An 18,195-nucleotide genomic window follows, 5' to 3' on the forward strand; every position below is an offset into this window, starting at 1 on the left:
ACGTTCCATGAATATGGAAAAGAAACGCATTACAAAACTGACCTAAGATCAAAACCAAAGAGTCATGACTCTAACCACTTGTATTAATTTTATGCATTGGTAGTTATATATACATGAAATAAATGAAGAACTTATAAATTAATGCTAGTATGAGTACAAGGCATTTTTAAAAAGCAATTTTTACAAATATCTGTTAGATAATGTATAGAAAACATTTCCTATTTGGGGCTATGGCTGCCAACTGCCAACTGAGCCATCTAGTTCATGTGTGGCAAAGAATCTGCTGAGGAGCAGGCAGTGAGCAACTCAGCCTGCACAGTGCTGGCCGCAGGTGCTGCAGGGCAAGAAGGTAGTTCTGTTCTGAAAGCCCTTCAGGATGACTGATGGATGAGCGCCAATCAACAATAAGTCGACTTATTCTAATAAATGACAAGGCAAATAAAACCCCAATTTTTTTATTCCTAAAAGCACATACACATAAAAGGGCAAGGCCAGCAAAGGAAATGCAGGGAAGTAGCCCTCTTGCATTTGCTTGACTACAGATTAGACATGTAGGAATTTCTCTTGCCAAGTATATGTTAGTAGCCTGCACTATGTCTGGTGTTCCTTGGAGTTTTGGTTAGAGTCCTGTTTGGCTGTCCTTCCACCACTCTTCACTGTCAGGGAACTACAGCAATTCTGAAGTAGGTCCTCCTGCTTGGGAATGTAACAGACAAGTGGGACTACATAAAACTAAAAAGCTTCTGCACGGTAAGGGGAAGAATTAGAATGAAAAGGTAGGCTATGGAATGAGAGAAAATACTGGCCAAATATCTGATAAGGGCTTAATATTCAAAATACATAAGGAACTCCTAAAACTCAACAGCAAGAAATCAAGTAGCCCCATTCAAACATGGGCAAAGGACTTGGATAGAATTTTTCCAAAGACACACAAATGGCCAAAAGATATATCAAAAGATGCTCATCACTAATGCTCAGGAAAATTCAAATGATAATACCTCATACCTATATAGACACTTGCAAAAAGAAAAAAAGATTAGTGCTGCTGATAAGATTGTGGAAAAATGGGAACTCTTGTGCACTGTTGCTAGAAATAAAAATTGGTACAGCCACTATGGAAAACAACATATGAAAGTTCCTAAAAAAAAAATTACAAATAGAATTGCTATGATCTGACCCACTTCTGAGTATTTATCCAAAAAAATACTCAAAGACATATCTGCACTCCTGTGTGTATTGCAGCATTATTCACGAGAGCCAAGATGTAGAGATAACCTACCTAAATGTCCATCGACGCGTGAACAAATAAAGAAAATGTGGTAAATACACACACTGGAATATTATTCAGCCTCGAGAAAGGAGGACATCCTGCAATATGCAGCAACATGCATGAACTTGAGGGCCGTGGCGGAATGGCCCAATTAGAGAAGGACAAATGCTGTATAACTTTTTATATGAGGGATGTAAAATAGTCAAACTCACAGAAGCAGAGCATAGAATGGTGGTTGCTGGGGCCGGGGGAGGGGAGGAGGGTATAAAGTTTGATTATTCCAGGTGAATAAATTCTAAAGATCTGCTGTAAAACGTATGCCTATAGTTAACAATACTGTATGGTACACTTGAAAATTTGTTTAAAAAGTACATCGCATGTTAAGTGTTCTTATCATATTAAAAAGTAAAAGCAATACATTAAGAAGCCAATGATGATAAATTTAAGAATGAGTAAGTAATGTGTTTATGATCATTCTGGGAGTACAAGAAAAAGACCACTACTCGTGAGCAAAAGCTAGCAGTGATCAAACACTGCATTTTGTTCAGAGATCTACATCTGCAAAGCACCAAACAGTAAACCCCAATATGGAAGCTGCTATTCACCCAACGATTCCTTGAAATAAATCTGATCACACATCTGAAGTCGTAACTTATGCTCATATCTAGATATGTTCTTTCTTTTCTTTTCTTTTCCCATGGAAAAGTTTATTTAGAAAGTCACAGAGGTAGAAGAAGTGAGCTGTGGAAGAAGTGAGCCAGCTGGGCTGTGTGGGCTCAGGAAACAAGTTACAGAGGCAAAAGAAGGGCCCTCGAGGCTTTGGAGAACAAAAGGCAAAGAAGGCATGCCTGGGGGGAGAAGGGGAAAAGGTGCAGGTGAGCTGGAGAGAGAGCACACTGGACATTTTCTTGGATGTGTGTTATGTACGTGTCTGCCTCTCCCTCTAAGCCTGTATTAGCCACAGAGAACATATTACTGCAGAACCTTGAATGAACATTTCCTGAGCTGACCTAACCAGGCTTTCTCAGAGTCTGGGGGGAAACAAAAGATATTACAAAAATCTCCTGTGGAGCTTCCATGCCAACATTTGTGAGATTTGTCATTTCTCCAGGAAAGAGAAAAGTTATACATATATTTTCTCGTACAAATCGTACTTTCAAACAATCTAACTATTTAGATATCAAACTAATATCTACCTATAAATAAAGAATAGTAATCAGAACTACCTTGAAAGCTAATAAGGGTTCGACCCAACTGGAATGCATTGCCAACTGGCTCTGTCACATAATTTGGCATAACTGTACTAGCCCCTTACGGTTCCAAAGTCTGGGTTAGTAGCACTCTACCAAGATTTGGCATTTTAGGTTTCGTCTTTCTTACCCTTCAGACATGGCGTCACTTGGGGATATTTTTTCTATCACTTAAACATAAAATTTATGATGCTAAAGGGAAAAAAGTGAGTCAAACACTTTTCTATCGCCAAAAGAAACAGAGCTTAAGGAGGTGAATCCAGATAGTTCAAGTGGGAATAAAGGGAGAGAGGGAGACAGAGACAGAGAGAAAAGTACACAAAACTCCTAATGAACCTTTTCTAAAGTCACTGAAATTTTCTGTTCATCTCCATTCCCCCTTATAGGACCAAATGGCATCTAGAACAGAAGCCGTAAATCAAAAGGTCTCAGTATATGCTTTTTGAATAGAGTAAGTGAATGAACAGTCCTCCATCATATGAATGGGAGCCATTGCTGGTCTTAACTTTCTGTTTTTTCATTACATTCCCTTTGTCAAAGGCATTTGCTACGAGTAGCTAATTAATCAGGATGCATCCCTATGTGAAGTGTGCAACGAAGCCATTTATCTCCTGTGACCTTTAGATAGAAATATTTCTGTTCATCCCAAATTATCTCTTCTTCTCATAAACCTTCAGTAAATCATTACCACTGAAGTAAAATGACAGTTCAGTAGCTTGGCTTTCAAAATATTACATCAACTGGCTCTAAAGTACTTCCAGCCAGACTCATCTATTCATTGTTTCCTAAACAAACCAGGCAGTCTTACCCCTGAACCACTGCTCATACCACCTTCCTCCTCCTCCCCTTTCCTAGTCACACCCCAAGTCTTACTCACTGTACTTCATATCCAGACCACGCCATGAATCTCCTGTAGGTCCTGCTGCTCACGCTAGCCTCTAAAGCAGTGGCTCTCAACCTGTGGGTTGCGATCCCTTTGGGGATCGAATGACCCTTTCACAGGGGTCGCCTAAGACCATCAGAAAACACATATATAATTACATATTGTTTTGTGATTAATCACTATGCTTTAATTATGTTCAGTTTGTAACAATGAAAATACATATTTACATTACGATTCATAACAGTAACAAAATTACAGTTATGAAGTAGCAACGAAAATAATTTTATGGTTGGGGGTCACCACAACATGAGGAACTGTATTAAAGGGTCACGGCATTAGGAAGGTTGAGAACCACTACTCTAAAGTTTCATATCATTAGTTTTGGTTATATTCATATGACGCTTGACATTTGCGTGTGCACAAACACACACAAACATATCTACACTCCTTTCTCAGTCAAATCGTAAAGACACTATGACAAAGTGGAAGAAACCAGAAGACTTTGATTATAAATCCTGGCTCTGCCACTTACTAGCTATGGATAATTTCCTGAGCGTCAGCTTCCTCACCTCTCAATGGGGCTAATAATCCTTGACTGCCTCCCAAAGACTTTATGAAGATATAGTAACATAAGTATGAACAAGTCCTTTATCAGTCATGAATCATATACAAATATATGATTTAATGTATCTTTCTGTATCCTCAGCACGTGGCAGAGTACCCTACGCATATTAAATATATAATAAATCTTGCTGATGAAAGTACCAGACCACAGCTATAGAAATCTGCTGAGTCATCTTCAGTGTGTCCCTCAACTTATATAGTTAACATTTACTGACAACTCACTGTTGTGCCAGGTTCTTTACAGGAATTGCTAATTTAATCTCACAACATGTGAGGCAGACCCTGGACCCTATCATCTCACTGATCTGAGAATCTGTGAGATAGATCCCCAACAATGCATTGGTTAGGCGACTTGTTTTTCCATTTCCGTAAAGCCTCTCTCAGTTGGTTTTTCTGCTGGATCAAGGATACAATAAAGTGGCCCTGGCTGGTGTGGGTCAGTGGTTAGAGCACTAGTCAGCACAACACAGGGTCTCAGGTTCTATTCCCAGCCAAGAGCACATATACTGTACCTGGGTTGCAGGTTCAATCCTCGACCCCAGTCAGAGCAGGTGCAGGAGGCAGCCAATTGATGTGTCTCTCTCACATTGATGTTTTTCTCTCCCCTCCTCCCCAACATTCTCCCCTCCTCCCTTCTACTTTCTCTAAAAATTAATGGAAAAAATATCCTCAGATGAGGATTAACAACAACAGAACACACACACACACACACATACGATAGAAAAAAGTAAAGTTAGACTCACAGTAGGAAATGCTGGACAAATCTGTTGGGCATGGTGCACCCATAAGCTATATATAATTAAAACTGTCACCATTTTCACTAGCAGGGCCACTAAGATAAACTCCAATCTGAAAACGTGGAAGTTCATTCTTAACCCAAGTACACTTTTCTCTTTTTACAATTTCAAATAAAGAAATAGAAAAATCAGATACACAACCACCCAACACTTTCAGTTGTTTTTGCTTACAATGTGTCAATAAGTAAAATGGAAAGTTTGTAATTGCAGATTATTTTTGTAAAGTCTGAAAAATTTAGAAAGTCTTTATTTTATGGTTATTTCATTTTCTGCAACCTCAGATTTTCATCAGGTTAAGGAGTGTCTTCAACATTTCTCCTCCCTCAGAAATAAAACTTGGGTGTTTCCTATAATGACTGTCTCCTCATTTTTCTTTTTTCTTCCTCACCTGTAAATGGTGCTAATAATCCTTGATTACCTCCCAAAGACTTTAACAGTATTTTTTTAATATATATTTTATTGATTTTTTACAGAGAGGGAGAGGGATAGAGAGTTAGAAACATTGATGAAAGAGAAGCATCGATCAGCTGCCTCCTCCACGCCCCCTACTGGGGATGTGCCTGCAACCAAGGTACAGGCCCTTGACTGGAATCGAACCTGGGACCTTTCAGTCCCCAGGCCGACGCTCTATCCAGTGAGCCAAACCGGCTAGGGCAACAGTATTTTCTTTAATGAAAATCTTGATTAATAGCTTATCTATGAGAATAATTTTAAATATGTTTTTCTTTGTAGTTTGTTCTCCTTTAAATTGGCATCTATTGAAATAGATGGGATTCGTCTATTCTCGGAAGGAGCAAAAGCCCCTCCTGCAGGGGACAACAGACACCTTGATATGAAAACAATATATTTACGGGGGGGCAGAGGGGAAATCATCTTATAAATCAGCAGGCAGGATAATGTAGCATGGAGGTTGGAGTCTGGCCACCTTACTCCAAGTCCTGCCTCGTTTACTTACTGTTTAATCCCACACAAGTTGCTTTAACCACTAGAAGACTCGGTTTCCTCCTGGGGAAAGTAACAGTAGCTATCACACAGAGCACCGTGAACAGTAAATCACAGAAGGCCCTTAGAACAGTGCCTGGCACACAGTGGACACTCAATAACACTGGAACAAAGCTATCTATATCTTCATGTCCATTTTAAATACTTTAAAAAATTACTCCCCTATGCTCAGCAGGCCTGGCTCAGTGGTTGAGCATCGACCTGTGAACCAGGAGGTCACGGTTCAATTCCTGGTCAGGGCACATGCTCAGGTTTCAAGCTCGATTCCTAGTGGGGGGCATGCAGGAGGTAGCCGGTCAATGGTTCTCTCTCATCATTGATGTTTCTATCTCTCTTTCCCTCTTTCTTCCTCTCTGAAATCAATAAAAATATATATTTTTAAAATGACTCCCCTAAAAAACATTGCCAGGAATAAGATTACTGTATTAAAATGTATAAACCAGCACATAAACTTGAACTCTATCTCTTCATATGAATCCACTATGTATATAGGCAGTAAGAGTCAGACAATGACTATTCATTAAATGCCATTCCACTGAGTTAATAATCTCAGGAAAACAGTAAAATTTGTTCTAGGGAATCTTAGGAAAAAATATTAATAGGAGTTCATATCTTAAAGGAAATGCAGATCTTGATCTCCTTACCACAGTGTGAAAGGTCAGTCGGGGTGACCTCCCAGGTCTTTCCAGCTTTGCATGTCTATGACCCAACCTCTCCTTAGACAGCCCTCCACCCCACCACAAAGCCAGAAGGGGCAGTTTCTTCCCTCTTTCCCAAACATGCCTGACCTTTGATGTAAGAATTCTGCTCATCTCATCCTCTTTCACTTTACCTCCACCTGGAATAGCCTTTCCTCACCCTGAGAAGCAGCTCTGGCCATCACCCCAAGTTTAAATCTGACCCCTTCCTGCAGGCTCTTAGTTTTTCACCTCCTGCATCTGAATTAATGCACTGTCTTCAAAAATCTAGCGTGCACATATGTGCATATGTAAGTCATTTAATTTAGCTAGATCTGTGGTCACATCAACAGAAATCTACCTTAACTGAAGGCACACCGGGCTCTGAATTTTAAAAAAACAACACAATCCAGGTTTCTACTGCATCAATATCAACATTTTTACTATTGGCCAAGCTGACAAATTTATGACAATACAGAATCGAATAGTTGATATAACTGAAGGTGAAGGTCATGTCATAAAACGTTTAATAATCCACTTAAAATAGTTAAAAATTAAAGTCTGAATAGAGAGAAGAATGTGCATCAACATTAGTGTTTTTCCTTTTTTTCTTTAACCAAGCCCCACTTATAGTGTTTTAAATTTCTTAAAATTTCATTTCTTCTTCCAAGTTTAACTAACCCTTTTTACCAATCTATATTATAATCTGGAGATCGGGATAAGGAAACTGAATTCTGCTTTGGATATAGAAGACATATTCTAATCAAACAAAGCTACCAGAATAAATCATCTCTACAGAAAATGAATTAATATGCTTTTTTCTTTCTTTAAAAAAAAACCCACCCCTGTAGTATTAATAAAAATATAACATACTTTAAAGGTTTAAATTCTTAAAATGAGAATTCATAATATGATAACAGAGTGTATCAAAGTGTAAAAGGCAGTGGGCACATCCAGTACTGGGTGAGGGCGCTAAGCTATGAGGTTATCATATTATAACATGGAGAGCAGTTGCAATACCCTGCCACCATGCACTACCAGCTCTCTTGGGTGTCATTTTCACCCGCGACTTACGAGATTTCCCGGTTTGAAGCCTCATCATCAGTGTGTAAACTGAAGCCGCTCCAGAGGCAACAGGGAGAGAAGCAGCTCTGGTGGCATTTGAACTGAAGATACTCAGGCAGAGACACCAATCTGGTGGTGGTGTAAGAGATGAATGGAACCGGAAGAAGAGGAGACAGTAGGAACAGAAAGGACAAAGCAGAGGAGGAGAAGACAATCAGAAATGTGATGACGGAATGAAAAAGAAGGGCAACTAAACGAAAGTCAAAAGGTGAAGGAAATGTGGGGATCAGAGAGAGAAAGGGGAGAGAGGAAGGAGGAGGAAGAGAAAAAAAATGTAAACAATCTTTGGGTATATGAAAAGCAACATGTACCATATGCCTGTACATCTGATTGCTGTTTTTATAAATCACAGATGCTAGCAAATGACCAAATACGGAATTAGAATCTAGGCACAAATCCATGAACCTCAAGAGCTGGAATATCATTGATACGCATTGTTTAAAAACAAAAATCAAAGCTTCAGGTCAACAAGTTTCATGAAAGTTACTGCCATACTGATTCTCTTGAGTGACTAGAACCTGGGGAAGAAATTCCATTGTTCTGTTCCTGAGTCTGAAACTGTTCAAACACAAACAGAAGAAGGTGATGTTGGTTTCTTAGTTGGTCATCTTCAAGCACAACCTGCCAATCGGAAATGCCACATAGTTCCCGAGCTCCTCAGAAAAATATTTCCATCATGTCCATCTCTCTATATTTTGGTCTATTTTTCCATTTTAAAGTGAATTCTAGCAGGATCTACCTGGAGTCAACCATGAAGTAAATCAGAAATTGATGTCCCTGTACCATGCCTTCCAGGGGCCAGGATTACAACTCTCCTTGGACCTGGGATGTTTCCCACATTTTCCTGACTCTCCCACTCTACCAGAAACAACATGAGCTTCCCAAACAGTCTTTAATCACTCAAAAACAGGCATAATGAATTATTAATCAAGAAATGAGCCCTTGTTAGGGTAGAGCTAGCCAATAAATGATCCTTTCTAGGTAAGAAATGATGGAAAAGCAAATTAACATCTAGTTTGTGCATTAGATCCCTTACATATACTAGTAGTTATAACTAGACTAATGGTAAGAATTTCCATTCAAGTACCAAAGTGATGAGGGAATTCTTTAGGCACAACTGGCCTTTCTTCAGCTTCCAAATCGGCCCACATATGTCCCTGTCTACATGTAAAGTTGATGCAGACTAGCAGGTTACAGAGCTCTTGGCCTAATGCAAATACCATGAGATGAATTAAAACACTGCTCTTCATTATTATTGAATTATTCTAAAACCCATTAATATTTTTGGCATTTCCAAACCAAAAAAAAAAAAAAAAATCTGAAAGGTTGATTGGAAGCATCATATTCAAACATCAAGTCCTTCAGCAGAACTGAATTTCATTAGAGACTTTAACTTCCCATGACCAAAACCCAAGTCAAAGGGACTAGAAGTAATTAAAAGGCTACCAGATATGGAAAGTCTGAAAGTCCCACATTTGTTGACTGCACCTGGACACGGTGACCTTAAACACTGACAGGAACAAAGTCCACTTGCCAGGTCAAGCCTGAAATAAGTGAGATAAACTCTTCAAGATACAAAGCGTAAGCAACGTTTGGGAATGTGGGACTTCCTAATAAAAATTTGTATTAAACTCTTGGAACATAAAAAACCTTTCTGAATCTGGATGTCTCTGTCTTGGCAGGCAGTATTGACTGACACACCCATGGACAGTAACTCTAAGTACAGTGCTTGGCAAATTATAGCAGCTCAAAAATATTCTTCAGTGCATGAATGACTGTTCATTCACAATGAGTGGATGAACAATTCACTGATATTATGCCCATTACTGATACAGGTGGTCGGCACCCACCCTCCCTTAACACGGTGGCATTTCAGCCAGGAGAGACTAGAGAAGGAATCCTTAGGAAACAGAAGATTGACAGGTGACCAAAGAAACATGCTTAAAGGCATCTCATTAATAAAGTGACCATTACAGCATTCCATGCCTATGACTAAGAACACACCTCACAGAACACTCACCTGAGCTACCACTGGAGGAGGGAAGGGGGGCAGCAGGGTACAAACATCAACAAGGTGTTCTGGAAATTCTCACATCTCAATGTGCTGCCTCTACCCAGAAAACAGAGCCTCAATCACGACATCAGCATCTCCCTGGTTCCAGAAAAGCATGTGCCTGTGCAGGCTCCTGTTGTTCCCTATGGCAGCAGAACTTACTCTTTGTACTGAAGGAATGGTGTTTCCTGAAAGCTGCTAATGCTACAGAGCATGGCCCCAGGGATGACCCCAGGAACTGGCAAAGAAACTTGCATTTTGAAATGACTGGAAATGGAAGTGCCATGTGGCAAGATACAGCAATCCGTGGCCCAGGTCATCGCAGACTCCAGGGGCCCTGCTGTCCCTGTGTATCCTGCCACCTGTGCCTCCCTCCTGGTTAAAGAAACTCACCGCAGTGCAGAATGCCTTCCGGAGCGGGACACACTGTTGCCCACGGGGGAGGGCAGGTTGCTGCCTCTGTGCAGGTCCTCGATGGACCTGCTCCAGGGCTTTGATTTGTCCACCGAGCTCTCCACGGTGCTTTCCACGCTTTCAAAGTCAAACCTGAAACAAAAGAGAAATGCCAGGAGAGACTGAGAGATTCACATTTACACAAACACCTGGATGTGCACAACTTGCTCCTTCCTTTTGTATGTCTGCACCTTAATTTGGGTAGTCTTTGCAAACAAACAAACAAAAACAAAAAGGGAAATACAAAAAATATCCATGGACTCGGTGGTAGCTTCAAAAATACAGAATGACAAATACTGGGCCAGGCAAAGTAGCTGAACAACAGCGAAACTTAAACAGTGATGTATCTGCATTTTACGATAAAGTTTGCTAGCTTACCAATTGCCAACATTGCTCAGATGGGAGGTGGGGGAGGGTGGAATCGTACAGATGTCTTCATTTTGCTTTAACACGTCAATATGTTAGGCTTATACTAATTTATTCCTACCCATCAATTTTCACTGCGCATTTTCTCCTGGTGTGTTGGCAAGTGTGCTTTTCCAACCATATGTGATACATTACTCGCAAACGTATGAATTTGCTTTGATTTTGGAATAGCTTCCCAATGTGGTGCTCTTTAAAGTAGGACTGTTGTTTCTCTGACATTTTTGAGGTTATTACTCATGTTAACCATGTTAGAATAAATGGCAAGTTAAGGCACTCGGTCTTGTATAATTTTAGGGGCAGCATTTCTAAACAGACAGACCTTTGAGTTCTATGTATTTTTCCCCTCCCAAAGTCAGAAGCTCTGCGTCCCCCCAAAAAGTATTTTATCAATTGTTTCTACCCATAGTTCTACCTGACCCGATAGAGAATGAACAGAAGGCAACTATAATTAATATCATCTGGAAGATCTTGAAGGCTATCACAGAAGAGACGGCACCAATACATATTGGAAATAATGAGTATGAGTTTTTATGAAAAAGGATGACTTTTATAAAAAGTATGATGGCCAAAATAAAATATTGGGTTAGAACAGTCATCTGTAAACCAGGTGATGTTCTCCATCTATTTAATATTAATCCAGATGTCACAGACTGGTGTATAATGGCATTGAATTCGTCTGACAATTCTGTCATGCCTTAGGATTCAGGAAACAGTGCTCAACAGAAAAGAGGTGGAAGCTGTGTAATCAAATAGATCCTTGAGTACTAAAAATAGAAGTCTATAATTGAGACAGGAGAAGGTAAGCTGAGGGGGCATTCCAAGGTCACTCAAGTCTGCCCCACTCTCGCCACGTCTCTCTGCAGCCCCCACGTCATTCAGCTGTCCAGCTCTCGTGTTCCTTTCGGCTGGTCCCCAACTCTCACACAGCAGAAAAAGGAACCATGTGGTGAAAGCTTGTGCTTTAGGGATGGAGCCTGAGCCCGCTGTTTCACATTCGCGGGCTAAGGAAGTTGTCACATGCCAAGGAATAGCAAGAAATTTTCCAGCCCATTAGTTTCAAGAAAGAACATAAATTATGTGTCTCTATATAATTTGTCATCTAATTAATGCAAAAGAAAACCAAAACTAATCAGCACAAATGTGAAGCCAATGCAAAAAAAAAAAAGGGGGGGGGTGGAGATTGGGAAGCAAAAGCTCTGAGTTCTGATCTTTTGTTGGGTTTGATGTTCTGCCACAGACGGGAAGAATTCCCTCATGATGGCATGGCCTTTTCCCATGGGTTTTTTGTAGGGGTACATTTGGAAAAGCTGGTTCCAAAGCTCTACTGTGATTAGATAAAAGGTTAATTACAGAAAACATATAGCACAAAGCATACCATTCTTTTCATTATTCCTGACGTTTCTTAGCCCTTCCTTGATTCCATAAATAATCTTCCAGATTATAAAATATGCAACAGAGTACTATTATTGGTTTGTCATATGATATGAAGTGCAAAAGGAGATTAGCAGTTTTGATATAGCGGGAGATAAGAAACAACCTTTGGAAGAATATTCTATAAAAACTAAGATTTTATTTCAGAGGACACTTTCTCAGGAAGATAAGCACCTGTGTTTTGGTTTTTTCTTACTCTATTCCATATATAAAAGTTATCAAAGCTGAAACTCATCAAGCCAGTTTCAGTTAATTCTTTAGTTTCTACATCAATAAGGTAGGAATAATTATAGCTTTCTCCTTACAAATTCTCAAGGAAGTGATGAGGATAATAAGATAAAACAGCATCTGGTTAGGTCTTAAGATTTTATTGGAGTGAGGCAATATAAAAAAACAACTGATTGCTTTTAAAAGAAGAACTGGGGGGTGGGGGTGGGAGGGAAATATCACCTGAGCCATAGTATCCTCCAGTAAATTAAAAATACAATATGTGTGAGAGCATATCTGTGGATGCAGAAATATTTTTTGATTAAAGGAGGAAATGTAGAGACAGAGAAGCATCAATCAGATGCTCAAAACTCAGAGGGAAGGTAGGGGAGGGTGAGGGGGAGGGGGAGAGATCAACCAAAGGACTTGTATGCATGCATATAAGCATAAGCGATGGATGTGGACAACAGGGGGTGGGGGTGAGGGCAGGATTGGGGGGATGAGGGGACATTGGGGGGATAAGGACACATTTGTAATATCTTAATCAATAAAGGGGAAAAAATAAAGGAGGAAATGTGGAGAATAGAATATCTCATTCAAATGTACTTTTCATTCCTGTTGTAAATCTTTCCACAAGTGAAGCAAATAAGAAAAGTTTATGAATTAACAAAAACTAGGTTAAATAAGTTACTTTTTTTCTGCTTTGCTCCAACTTTGTCCCCTTCACCTTTATGAAAGGTAAGTCAATACAAATACATAAAAGTAAAAAGGGCAAGCCTCTTGTTCACCGCTTCCAGTCTGCTATTTATTTCTGTATTTACTAGCACATGCAAATACACATATATATATAATTTTTTTTAATAAAAAGGGAGTCACTCTTCTGTATCCTGCTTTACTCAACAATATATCATACACCTCTCTCAGTAAGTGCTGGAGTATTCTACCTTATGGATATATGTGACTTGAGCACTAAACAAAGTAGTTCTGTTTAAAATAAGGACTCTTCAAGGGTAATTTTTACTCCGCTGTTTTACTTCTGCCTTAAAAGCATTTCTAATAACAATTATGGGATTTGCTTTTAGCTGTTTGAATAGAAACAAGCCTCCCTAGACCATAGCACATCTGCTTCTGGTTTCCCGGGCAGCGCAGGGTGTAACTGTACCACTGAGCTGCATCTTCTGCGACCACATAAAATGCAAAAGAAACAAGCCAAGTTTTACTTACGTTACCGCATACTGTGCAAACGACAGATACTCCACCAGGACATCGAGGCCTTTGTTTTCTTCATTCAAAAACTCTCTGACCCATCTGTTGGGGAAAAAAATTATGGGGGAGATGCGTCACATGCTCTGCCACGAAAGGCCACGGTGAAAACTTTTGTATTTCCACCGCCAACATTCATCGCCTGAAAGGAAATCGGTACTAAGGAAGCCTGGACTCTATCACACCAGGTAGGAGCTTTCAGAAAAACCGCTAAGAAAACCGCAACATTTCAATGTGCAAGAATAGGAGGCCAAAGGCGTATGTGGGCCTTCTTTGAATTTTATGGCTTAAGAGACTTAAGATAACCCCTAAGAAACTGGCTAAAAAAAGGCACTTGCTAAATGTATTTTTTCCACCATAACTGATCCCCAGCCTGCTTGCTACAGGAGCCAAGACTGCACGGGGAGGGAGGCAGACGGGGGACATGACGACATAACCACTGAAATCCAGGCGCGAGTCCAAATCCACATTCAACTCTTTTCTTGGCACACGAAGCTGCAGAAAATGCTCAACCAGCCAATGAGAGGCCAGTGTTTATGGGCTTCTGGAAATTCGATAGGGATGATTTGCTTAACTTTTTCCACGAATGTTAAAACCTTTCAAGAAGTTGCAGACACCGCATACCATCATCAGAGTTGAGACGTGACAAATACCATGTTTTTCAAAAATTCTTTTGAAAATAGGACCACCTTGCATTTGAGTGGTGGGTTTGAATGCAGTTCACTGGTTTTCTTTTACAAATTTTTATTTATTTGTCATAATCATTCCAAGCGATGAAGTAGGCTAGTCGAACAGAACTCTTAGGTCCTGGAGATAAACAGCTGTTACCCCACCTTACAGGGTTCCCCAGGGCGTCCATCATCAGAAAACATGGGATACCCCATTAAGCCTTCACTAGATTGGAAACTCCAACAAATAATATCTGCTACTATCTCAGAAGTGAAACAAGGTACATCTGCCAAGGACATTCCAAAATGGCTGCCTCTTTCATGCACACCCAGCCCACGAGGCCCAGCAGGCGTGGGCACGAGAGCTACCACGGGAGCTGGTGAAGATTGGTCAATCCTGCCGTGTATCCTTAAGGATGAGCAACCCCTTGAGGTCTCTGTCTTAAAGGAAGAAAAAAAAAATCTGGAACTCAGGATGCCTGCTTTTTATTTTTGTTTTTTGGAGGGTATTTTCTTTGTTTTTGTTTTATCCTCACAGTTCATTCTTCCTTAAAGAAAGTTTTCTTTTTAATTGATTTGAGAGGAAGGGAGAGGGACAGAGAGATAGAAACAGCAATGGTGAGAGAGAATCATTGATCAGCTGCCTCCTGCACGTCCCTACTGGGGACTGAGCCCACAATCCGGGCATGTGCCCTGACTGTGACCTCCTGGTTCATAGGTTGATGCTCAATCACTGAGCCATGCTGGCTGGGCCATTCGTCCTTTGATGTCCTGCCATCTCCAGGATGTAAACTCATGTCTGTAGGTGGTTCCAGGAGACAAACAGCAAGGTGGGGGAAAAAGATGCTGGCCTCAGATTATCACAAAATGTATGCATTTAACCATAGCCCCACGCAAGCAAATAACATTTAATTTTCAAGAGACCTGGCATGGCAACCCTGGCAAGGAAACACACCACCACTGGGCCCCACAAAGTGGCTCTGCTATGGGAGAGCTCACCCAAACTAACAGGGCCAGATGCTGGTCAGGGCCGAAGTTTCATTCCAAAACCACTGCACACACAACCTCACGGCATCTGCTACTAGATGCTTATTTTCATCTGATTTATTTTAATTGGTCCCTACACAACTTGGCCTCAGGAGAGAGTGGATTTTTTAAGCACTGATAATTAGGAGCTTGGAAATAGTAACAGAATTTTTTTCTTTTTACAACTGGTGGGAGACTAAAGAAAGACTAAAAGTCACTATGAGAACCGGATGACTAGCTACAGACCCCTCGGCCTCTCTCAGGCCTCTCCGATGGTCTGACCTATGGGCTCTGACCGCACCATCTGAACGGGCCCTCGGGGGTGGGTCACAGCAGGGAGCCCCAGAGCTGGGCACGGGGGTCGTCTTTGTACAGGAAATGTCACCAACGGGCCCAGGTTTTCCAGGACAGTCTTGGCTCTCCATATCCTCAGTGGCCAGGGGGAATACTCGAGTGTAGGAGCTGAGAAAAACAGCCACATACATAGGTCCTTCTGGTTGATTTTCCAGACACAGCCTCTAAAACAGTAGAGCTGGTCCAGCACACTCTGAGGACCTGTTATGGCCTCAACCATTGTCATAGCCATCTCACTTGAAACTTCAGCTGCACGGTTAGACAGACGTGAGCAGAGCAAGGGCGAGGGGGTAGGTACAGAAGGCCATCCAGGCAGAAAGCCTAGCGTCGGACAAAGCTGGGAAAACAAGGACCATGTCCCCAGACCCCCTGATCTTTCATATTGCTGGTCATGCAGCTCAGACCCTCCAGGACGGTGAGGTTCTGACCCACATCACATACATCTAGGCCTCAGTTGTGCTTCAGCTCCAGGCCCAGAAAAGCAGCGAAACAGACAAGCGAGGCCAGGGCTGACAATAGGACCAGCTGCATTGATTAATGACCAACCAATCAGTGGAGACCATGACCCTGAAAGGGCACACCTGGAAAGTTGATGAATATTCTATTGGGATCCTGCCCTGCACCCTCCAGATAAATACCCTCAAGACAAGAAACCAGTGCCTTTCTCTAAAAGGAGCAGTCCCCCCACTCCCACCCCCATCCCCCAGCAGTGGTTTCCTTGCCTCCCTCTTTCTCCTAAGCTCCAAGGGCCCTTCTTTCACCCTTGTAGCTTGTTTCCTGAGCCCATTTCTTCGATGGCTCACTTCTACCTCTGTGACTTTAAATAAGCTTTCCCTTACAGTTTGAAGAAAAAAAAAATGGAAAAAACGTTCAGCCACAAACTGGATAGGAGGCAAATGACTCAGAGATAATGAATTTTAAAAAAAGGAAGGAAGAGAGAGAGGAAGAAAGGAAAGAAGGTAGGAAATAGCCAAGCACAGCCAGAGCTTCAATTCTCTTGACTCAAAATGCTAATATGCATATAGTCTGATGTAAGGACAGACTATTAATTAGCTTCCCTTACTTCAATCCAATGTTCTTATCAATACCCCCACTCCCACTTGATGACTTTGAGCAAAAGTGCCTTAAAAACAACTTTCAAGTTGAAAGGCAGGAGCCAGCTGCTCAGTTCCTAAAAAGCCAGCTAGAGCAGTGATGGCGAACCTATGACACGCGTGTCAGAAGTGACACGCGTGACACGCGAACTCATTTTCTTGGTTGATTTTTCTTTGTTAAATGGCATTTAAATATATAAAATAAATAGCAAAAATATACATCTTTGTTTTACTATGGTTGCAAATATCAAAAAATTTCTATATGTGACACGGCACCAGAGTTAAGTTGGGATTTTTCAAAATGCTGACACGCCGAGCTCAAAAGGTTCGCCATCACTGAGCTAGAGGGTACCATGTACTGCCTCAGAGATTTCATTTCATGTGGACAACCTCTTTCTAAGCTGCTAGATCTTCCCTGGACCATTGATCTGGCCCAGGCACCCCTAGGTGATTTAGGAAATAAAATAAATGTATATCATGGTTGATTATCTTACCCCATTAGTCAAATGATATCAGGTAGTAAACTCATTTCAGAAAAAAAAGAAAAAGAAAAAGAAAAAGGCTATAAACAGCCTTTACTTTTCCCCTGTCCTCTCAATCCCTGTTCCTTCCACACTGGGGATATTCTGAACAGAAGAAAACACAGGTAAGAGTGAACTTCTGTGGAAATGAAAGAAGATGGAAAGAAAATAGGTAAACATGAAAAAAGGGCAACTTTCAAGCAGTATCTTGAAGCTAAAGACATTAAAAAAAAGGATGCCCCATTCTGCAGATTTATGTATATAATCATGCAATGAAATAGCATAAATGTTGAGTTCCTGTAGTCAATTTCCATTTTCACCTCTGTGCATGCTATACACATTTTGTTTTATATATTACCAATAGGCAAACAGTTTCAAATTGGGTAATGATAGGTTTTGGAAAGCAGAATTATATCTGACTCTGATAGCACACATCACGTACTAAGCACCTCACAGATTCACTGTAATTACCACATGCTGTAAAAGTGAATTAGGCAAATTTCCAATCAGCTGCTCAGGAGCCAGAAGAGACGTGGACAAGAAAAATAGCTTCAGAAAAAACCTTCTTCAAGGACGAGATCTAAGTGCAGGTGCCAGTAGCTACTGTTTTATTGTCGACAGGTCAAAGCTTCGTTTCCGAATTGCTGTTTTCTCTCTACCCCGCCAAATCTTAAACCTCATTATTCTCAGCTAGAGACACAAGATAAAGGGACAAAGCATGAATTCCCTTTGCTAGTCTCCAGCCTGTGGGCCACATAAGGCCCGTGAAATCATTTGGTCTGGCCCTGCCAAGGCATTAGGGGTGAGCCAATTAAATGTTTGACCAAATATAGCAGGCTAATTTTTAAGTTGATAACTTTGTATAGCTTGCAAATGATGCTATAAATATCCAAATGGCCCTTGGCAGGAAAAGGTTCCCCACAGGCATGGTGAACTGCAGTGGCTAAAAAATCACAAAAGAGAGAGAGAGAGAGAGAGAGAGAGAGAGAGAGAGAGAGAGAAAGAAAGATTAGCATCACCCAGATTCATCATTAGCTACCAAATCTAGGAGACAGTGTCACAAATCGGTTC

General features: G+C 40.9%; 1 protein-coding gene across 8 annotated transcripts in view; it reads right to left on the reverse strand.

Moving 5' to 3' along the window:
* The window catches only part of FMNL2 (formin like 2), a 314,347-nt gene that overhangs the window by 72,315 nt on the left and 223,837 nt on the right, over nt 1-18,195 (reverse strand). For all 8 annotated transcript variants that reach the window (XM_070422990.1, XM_070422995.1, XM_070422987.1 and 5 more), the window contains exons 5-6: nt 13,423-13,506; nt 10,075-10,227 (exon numbers count right to left, since the gene is read on the reverse strand). In XM_070422990.1, the coding sequence (XP_070279091.1) occupies nt 10,075-10,227; nt 13,423-13,506 (237 nt within the window). The remainder of the gene's footprint in view (nt 1-10,074; nt 10,228-13,422; nt 13,507-18,195) is intronic.

Source organism: Myotis yumanensis, unplaced genomic scaffold, assembly GCF_028538775.1.
Source record: "Myotis yumanensis isolate MYYU_CA2020_CCGP unplaced genomic scaffold, mMyoYum1.0.hap1 SCAF_8, whole genome shotgun sequence".
Taxonomy (NCBI): domain Eukaryota; kingdom Metazoa; phylum Chordata; class Mammalia; order Chiroptera; family Vespertilionidae; genus Myotis; species Myotis yumanensis.